This window comes from Colobus angolensis, unplaced genomic scaffold (genome assembly GCF_000951035.1).
Source record: "Colobus angolensis palliatus isolate OR3802 unplaced genomic scaffold, Cang.pa_1.0 Scaffold88, whole genome shotgun sequence".
Lineage (NCBI taxonomy): Eukaryota > Metazoa > Chordata > Mammalia > Primates > Cercopithecidae > Colobus > Colobus angolensis.
Genome location: NW_012122709.1, coordinates 6,596,131 through 6,604,417, shown reverse-complemented (window position 1 = coordinate 6,604,417; position 8,287 = coordinate 6,596,131). Strand labels below are relative to the sequence as shown.

The 8,287-nt window shown below is 45.2% G+C and overlaps 1 protein-coding gene across 2 annotated transcripts in view; it reads left to right on the top strand.

Annotated features, from left to right (window-relative positions):
- The window catches only part of TOX4 (TOX high mobility group box family member 4), a 19,517-nt gene extending 11,317 nt beyond the window's left edge, over positions 1-8,200 (top strand). Inside the window, exons 3-8 of one of the 2 annotated variants that reach the window (XM_011930927.1) lie at positions 362-604; positions 1,796-2,056; positions 2,372-2,602; positions 4,842-4,922; positions 5,053-5,802; positions 7,416-8,200. In XM_011930927.1, the coding sequence (XP_011786317.1) occupies positions 362-604; positions 1,796-2,056; positions 2,372-2,602; positions 4,842-4,922; positions 5,053-5,802; positions 7,416-7,583 (1,734 nt within the window). In that variant the 3' untranslated portion in view covers positions 7,584-8,200. The remainder of the gene's footprint in view (positions 1-361; positions 605-1,795; positions 2,057-2,371; positions 2,603-4,841; positions 4,923-5,052; positions 5,803-7,415) is intronic. The other variant, XM_011930928.1, reaches the window with a different exon arrangement.
- The last annotated feature ends 87 nt before the right edge of the window (positions 8,201-8,287 follow it).

Here is an 8,287-nt window from a genome sequence, read left to right as displayed (position 1 = left end):
GCCGAGAGATTTCAAGGATCATAGTAAGCAGGTTATAAAGGCTGTATCCTAAGTAATGGTACTGGAAGAATTTTTCATTAGAACAATAGGCATAATTTAGGACAAAAGAGTGGTAATGGTAGAAAAGATAAAAGAATTGAAAATTGTGACTGATGTTAGCAGCCTTGAATGCACCAAGTGACCAAGGGTATCAGAAGAGAGATTGGTATAAATAATAGATTCTAAGAAATTGATTATAAAATAGGATCCTAAGCAGAAAAAATGTACCCTGAGAATCTCTAGTACCCCATTATGTTCTTCACTTAGTAGTATGCCATTTCTCCTCTTTTCACTAATTCTTTTCCCCCTTTTTTCCCTACAGACATTCCATACACCAAGCTTGGGTGATGAGGAATTTGAAATCCCACCTATCTCCTTGGATTCTGATCCCTCATTGGCTGTCTCAGATGTGGTTGGCCACTTTGATGACCTGGCAGACCCTTCCTCTTCACAGGATGGCAGTTTTTCAGCCCAGTATGGGGTCCAGACATTGGACATGCCTGTGGGCATGACCCATGGCTTGATGGAGCAGGGCGGGGGGCTCCTGAGTGGGGGCTTGACCATGGTAAGGGGCAAGACATTGTCAGGCTTACCCCAGCTAACAGGCATGGCATTAGGGGAGACAAAAGTTGCTCTGTTCCCTACTACACTTGGGTATTACTTGTGTGTCTTCTTGTGGCTAAAGGCTCACCAACAAAGACTTAATTTCACCTGAATAAATGAAATTTACCATGTAGGTAGATTTTACTTGGAAAATAATTTAAAATTGTACAATGTCTGGTTAGAAAATTATTGTGGTTTTTGGGAAAGTGTTTTCTGCTTTTATTATGACCTTCACATTCTAGGATTCAAATTTGAATGTGATAGCTGGCACGTGGAGGGATTTATTAAAAAATGGTCTGAGTCATGTTGAGAAGCCAGCAGATCAGAGCTTTTTTTAAAAAAAAAGGTCTGAAGCGGCCGGGCGCGGTGGCTCAAGCCTGTAATCCCAGCACTTTGGGAGGCCGAGACGGGCGGATCACGAGGTCAGGAGATCGAGACCATCCTGGCTAACCTGGTGAAACCCCGTCTCTACTAAAACATACAAAAAACTAGCCGGGCGAAGTGGCGGGCACCTGTGGTCCCAGCTACTCGGGAGGCTGAGGCAGGAGAATGGCCTAAACCCGGGAGACGGAGCTTGCAGTGAGCTGAGATCCGGCCACTGCACTCCAGCCTGGGCGACAGAGCGAGACTCCGTCTCAAAAAAAAAAAAAAGTCTGAGTCAAATATAGTATTGTAGATTACTATGTAATATAAATCAGTGTGTTGGGCTTCTGGCACATCAAACCAGTAGCACATCTTCACACTATATTTGATGCCAAACTTCTGTAATATTGGCCTATTTATGCTGACTGCCTGTGTATTATAATTTTAAAAGCTATTATTTTGGGAGGGTACAGACAGGAAGTTTTTCTTTACTCAATGTGTTGTCCCTACCTATAGATTACTGAATAAGTTGATAGCTCTTTAACTTGTCCAACAGTATGACTTCTCTGATTATTTTTAGTTCTTTTGAGTGCAAAGAAGTAAATTCATTAATTTCTGTACTTTTTTAAAAAGCTTATGTTTTTATTTTCATTTTTGAAGACTATTTTATGTATTGTATTTTAAATGATACAATCTGTGTAGGCAGGGAATTTATAAGCTATCTTAAATTTAGAGGGTGAAAGTGGTGTTTTTTTATTTAGTGTTTAATTAGTCCTTCTGCTTCTCTCAGGACTTGGACCACTCTATAGGAACTCAGTATAGTGCCAACCCACCTGTTACAATTGATGTACCAATGACAGACATGACATCTGGCTTGATGGGGCATAGCCAGTTGACCACCATTGATCAGTCAGAACTGAGTTCCCAACTGGGTTTGAGCTTAGGGGGTGGCACCATCCTACCACCTGCCCAGTCACCTGAAGATCGTCTTTCAACCACCCCTTCACCTACTAGTTCACTTCACGAGGATGGTGTTGAGGATTTCCGGAGGGTGAGGCATTCCCTGTCAAAATCAATTCTGCTGTGATATTCTAGGGTAAAATTCTTGGGATACAGAGCTTAATCAGTATTCTTTAGCCTTGCCATGCCATCTCCTCTGCTCTTTTCTGGGTATAGGGTTCCACCTCCCAATTTCCAGTTTATAATTCTCTCAATCCCTATTCTTATTGGTTCTCCATACTTGACCAGTGTCTTTTAATGCTATTTCCATGATTTTTAGCATTTCTGAAAATTCCATACATGTGGCTAGTTTGCAGACATAATACTTGTCGTCATCCATTGTGTTAATTCTTTTTCTCTCTTACAGCAACTTCCCAGCCAGAAGACAGTGGTGGTGGAAGCAGGGAAAAAGCAGAAGGCCCCAAAGAAGAGAAAAAAGAAAGATCCTAATGAACCTCAGAAACCAGTTTCAGCATATGCTTTATTCTTTCGTGATACACAGGCTGCCATCAAGGGACAGAATCCTAATGCCACTTTTGGTGAGGTTTCAAAAATTGTGGCCTCCATGTGGGATAGTCTTGGAGAGGAGCAAAAACAGGTGAGCAAATGTTGAGGAACTAGTAGTGAATGTTCCAGAAGTTTTTTTTTTTTTGAGGCGGAGTCTCGCTCTGCACGTGCTGGAGTGCAATGGCCGGATCTCAGCTCACTGCAAGCTCCGCCTCCCAGATTTTACGCCATTCTCCTGCCTCAGCCCCCCTCCCTGAGTAGCTGGGACTACAGGCGCCCGCCACCTCGCCCGGCTAGTTTTTGTATTTTTAGTAGATACGAGGTTTCACCGTGTTAGCCAGGATGGTCTCGATCTCCTGACCTCGTGATCCGCCCGTCTCGGCCTCCCAAAGTGCTGGGATTACAGGCTTGAGCCACCGCGCCCGGCCCAGAAGTTTTTAAAGAGAAAAATAGAGGTTTTGTTTTTTCTTACATGTCCTTATCTAATATCAGCTGTTTGTTAATGACACTTAAATATCATCCTTTGTCTTAGAAGTTGCAGCCATACACTGACTCCAGAAAACCTATTTAAAATTTTTTTGTTTTTTTCTTTTGAGACAGAGTCTCGCTCTGTTGCCCAGGCTGGAGTGCCAGTGGCACGATCTTAGTTCACTGCAAGCTCCGCCTCCTGGGTTCACGCCACTCTTCTGCCTAAGCCTCCCAAGTAGCTGGGACTACAGGTGCCTACCACCACACCGGGCTAATTTTGTTTTTGTATTTTTAGTAGAGATGGGGTTTCACCATGTTAGCCAGGATGGTCTCGATCTCGTGACCTCACAATCCGCCCATCTCGGCCTCCCAAAGTGCTGGGATTACAGGCTTGAGCCACCGCGCCCAGCCCCAAAAATATCTTAAATAATGTGTGGAAGAAGCTCTGGTAGGGCCAAGCCCTTTCATCTTAAATTGCACACTTCTGCTTAGTGACAGTGAAGGGCTAAGGGCTAATCACAAGGATAGATGAGTGAAACCCTCTAGTTTGTTCTTGGCTTTTGTTGTGCTGTTTGTGGTGGTAGTATTTAGCTTTACCTCCTAAACCCACACAGTAATAATTTTACTGTAAGAATTTAAGAATAAACCCTGGCACGGTGGCTCACACCTGTAATCCCAGCACTTTGGGAGACCGAGGCAGGCGGATCACTTGAGGTAAGGAGTTCGAGACCAGCCTGGCCAACATGGTAAAACCCCATCTCTACTAAAAATACCAAATTAGCCAGGCGTGCTGGTGGCTGCCTGTAGTCCCAGCTACTCAGGAGTCGGAGGTAGAACTGCTTGAACCCGGGAGGTATAGGTTACAGTGAGCCGAGATTGGACCACCTGGGGAACAAGAGAGAGGGTGAAACTCCATCTCAAAAAAAAATTTTTTTTTAAATGTGATAAGAGGGCCAGGCCCAGTGGCTCACACCTGTAATCCCAGCCCTTTGGGAGGCTGAGGAGGGCAGATCACTTGAGGTCAGGAGTTCGAGACCAGCCTGGCCATCATGGTGAAACCTTGTCTCTACTAAAAATCCAAAACAAGCCAGGCATGGTGGTGCACACCTGTAATCCCAGCTACTTGGGAGGCTAAGACAGGAGAATCGCTTGAACCCAGGAGTCTAAATCCAAAGAAGAAAAAGAAATTCAAAAAAAGGCCAGGTGCAGTGGCCTGGGAGGCAGAGCTTGCAGCGAGCCAAGATCGTGCCACTGCACTCCAACCTGGGCAACAGAGCAAGACTCTGGCTCAGAAAAAATAAAATAAAGTAAATAGTAGCTATTCTTGCCAGACTCCTGTTGATTGGTTGTCTTTCAGAGGTATGCTCAGTGGTGAGTCTGCCATAGAGGTTGTCTTGACTGTTAGCTTTCAGAATTGTATTCACTGATAGGGGTTGTCAGTGATTAGACTAAGATGAATTGTCACTCATTGATAAATAATACAGAACTATCAGTCTTCCCTAGGAGTATGGGGAGTCTTTTTTTTTTTTAAGTCTCTTTTGGCTGAGTGCGGTGGCTCAAGCCTGTAATCCCAGCACTTTGGGAGGCCAAGACGGGCGGATCATGAGGTCAGGAGATCGAGGCCATCCTGGCGAACTCGGTGAAACCCCGTCTCTACTAAAAAATACAAAAAACTAGCCAGGCGTGGTGGCGGGGGCCTGTAGTCCCAGCTACTCATGAGGCTGAGGCAGGAGAATGGCGTGAACCCGGGAGGCGGAGCTTGCAGTGAGCTGAGATCCAGCCACTGCGCTCCAGCCTGGGTGACAGAGCGAGACTCTGTCTCAAAAAATAAAATAAAATAAAATAAAGTCTCTTTTTTGCAGGTATATAAGAGGAAAACTGAGGCTGCCAAGAAAGAGTATCTGAAGGCACTGGCTGCTTACAAAGACAACCAGGAGTGTCAGGTAAGAGGGATAGGGTAGATGAATATTTAAACCAGTAAGAAGTTTTTTGGAAGTATTTGTTAGCAGTTTTAAGAAGTAAATACAACCAAGTGATTTATTTATTTATTTATTTATTTTTGTCTTCTTTTAGGCCACTGTGGAAACAGTGGAATTGGATCCAGCACCACCATCACAAACTCCTTCTCCACCTCCTATGGCTACTGTTGACCCAGCATCTCCAGCACCAGCTTCAATAGAGCCCCCTGCCCTGTCCCCATCCATTGTTGTTAACTCCACCCTTTCATCCTATGTGGCAAACCAGGCATCTTCTGGAGCTGGGGGTCAGCCCAATATCACCAAATTGATTATTACCAAACAAATGTTGCCCTCGTCCATTACTATGTCTCAAGGAGGGATGGTTACTGTTATCCCAGCCACAGTGGTAACCTCCCGGGGGCTCCAGTTAGGCCAAACCAGTACAGCCACTATCCAGCCCAGTCAACAAGCCCAGATTGTCACTCGATCAGTGTTGCAGGCAGCAGCAGCTGCTGCTGCTGCTGCTTCTATGCAACTGCCTCCACCCCGACTACAGCCCCCTCCATTACAACAGATGCCACAGCCCCCAACTCAGCAGCAAGTTACCATTCTGCAGCAGCCTCCTCCACTCCAGGCCATGCAACAGCCTCCACCTCAGAAAGTTCGAATCAATTTACAGCAACAGCCACCTCCTCTGCAGATCAAGAGTGTGCCTCTACCCACTTTGAAAATGCAGACTACCTTAGTCCCACCAACTGTGGAAAGTAGTCCTGAGCGGCCTATGAATAACAGCCCTGAGGCCCATACAGTGGAGGCAACTTCTCCTGAGACTATCTGTGAGATGATCACAGATGTAGTTCCTGAGGTGAGCCTTTGATTTTGAGTCTTTCCTCTAGTCTAGTGGAAATGTATAAAAACATTTTTGGTTGACCAAATAAAAGTGGGGGTTGCTACTAGCATTTAATGCCCAGCAACCAGGAACACACAACATCCTGCAGATGGGATTTCCTTGCAACAGTGACTTGTCTTACCCAAGGTACCCATATTGGTGGTTTTTTTTTTTTTTTGAGATGTCCATGCCCAGGCTGGAGTGCAATGGTACAATCTCGGCTCACCACAACCTCTACCTCCTGGGTTCAAGTGATTCTCCTGCCTCAGCCTCCCGAGTAGCTGGGATTACAGGCATGTGCCATCATGCCTGGCTAATTTTGTATTTTTAGTAGAGACGGTTTCTCCATGTTGGTCAGGCTGGACTTGAACTCCTGACCTCAGGTGATCTGCCTGTCTCGGCCTCCCAAAGTGCTGGGATTACAGGTGTGAGTCACTGTGCCCACCCTGTTTTGTTTTCTTTTTTTTGAGATGGAGTCTCACTCTGTTGCCTGGGCTGGAGTGCAGTGGTGTACTCTTGGCTTACTGCAACCTCCACTTCCTGGGTTCAAGTGATTCTCCTGCCTCAGCCTCCCGAGTAGCTGGGATTACAGGTACTCACCACTACACCCAGCTAATTTTTTGTATTTTTAACTAGAGAGAGTTTCACCATGTTGGTTGGGCTGGTCTTGAACTCCTGACCTTGTGATTCGCCCGCCTCGGCCTCCCAGAGTGCAGGGATTACAGGCGTTGAGCCACCGTGTACCCCATAGTGTTTTTAGTGAGATACATGAAGATAAGGATCATTCCTTAACTAAGCAGAGGCCACTAGTTCAGCTGGACAGGATATAGCCTAAACAGTTATTTTTCAGAGTTGTTTACCCAAGGATCTTAAACTTTGGACATAGAAAGCTTTTCATTTATCTTGGGTCTTAAGTTCCTTAGCTTGATGTTTTAAATGTGTGTGGGGCAGAGGGTATAGCCAGAAAAATTTAATTGGTTCATACCATTGTTTTTTAAAACACATAAATATGGTCAGGCGTGGTGGCTCACGTCTGTAATCCCAGCACTTTGGGAGGCCAAGGCAGGTGCATCACCTGAGGTCAGGAGTTCGTGACCAGCCTGGAGAACGTGGTGAAACCCTATCTCTACTAACAATACGAAAAATTAGCCGGGCGTTGTGGCAGGTACCTGTAGTCCCAGCTACTCAGGAGGCTGAGGCAAGAGAATGGCATGAACCGGGGAGGCGGAGCTTGCAGTGAGCCGAGATGGCGCCACTGCAGTCCAGCCTGGGAGACAGAGCAGGACTCTGTCTCAAAAAAAAAAAGGCACTACCTCTTTATTCCCACTACTTTACTTGACTAGCCAGGCTTAAGGGGGGAAAAAAGCATTACCACATGCCCACCTTTCTCCTGATGGGAAAAAATCTTCCGTCATTCTGCTTGGCAAAGTTCTGAAGCTAGACTGTTGAGGGGGAGACCAAGAACTCACCTTCTTCTCCAGTTTTACCCCCAGTGTGAGGAATTGTAATACCTTTTGCTTCATTGGTTTCAACTAGCTAGCTAGGCAGGGAGCAATTTAATCCACTTTGGTACTCTCTTGCTCTCACAGGTTGAGTCTCCTTCTCAGATGGATGTTGAATTGGTGAGTGGGAGTCCTGTGGCACTCTCACCCCAGCCTCGATGTGTGAGGTCTGGTTGTGAGAACCCTCCCATTGTGAGTAAGGACTGGGACAATGAATACTGCAGCAATGAGTGTGTGGTGAAGCATTGCAGGTGAGCTTACAGTTCCCCCTTTTATAATTCAGATACTGGTCAATTAATTCTGTTGGGAAAGATGGTAATCTTGAGCATAAAATCAGCATCTCAGTGTCAACTTACCTTAGGTAGAGTAGGTTGCTATATATCTATCTGGTCTACTAGAAAAGCTCCCCTGCTTAAGAGCTTCCATTTGCCACATAGCCAAAGATGACATAATCAGCAGTTCACATTTTTCAGTTACCACATATCTCTCTATGCTCTTTAAAAATATGATAATACATTAGGCTGTTAGTGTTTGCAAATATTAGCTTTTCAATCCTTAGTGCAAATCAGACTACTTAGGGAATCAGAATTTGGGGAGAAATGGTAAGTGGAAAGTAGCATATGATAATTTGCAATTTGTGAGGGAAATGGGGAGAAGTTTGGAAGATTTTACCCCTCTCCCCAAATTTCCCTGGGAATTACCTATAGCTGTAGGACAAGGCATTTCTATTTCCTATTTCAAAAACTCTACAGTAAATTAGCATTGCCTCTACTTCTGACTTTTAAGCCCACTGTTCTTGTATTTCTAAGGTGATACTATCTCACCATAATGCTGCAGGAAATTATCTGGGAACCTATTTGCTTAAGACCAATAAAAAAAATCCAGCTAGGCCAATGTGGTGAAACCCCATCTCTACTACAGATACAAAAATTAGCTGGGCATGGTGGCGGGCGCCTATA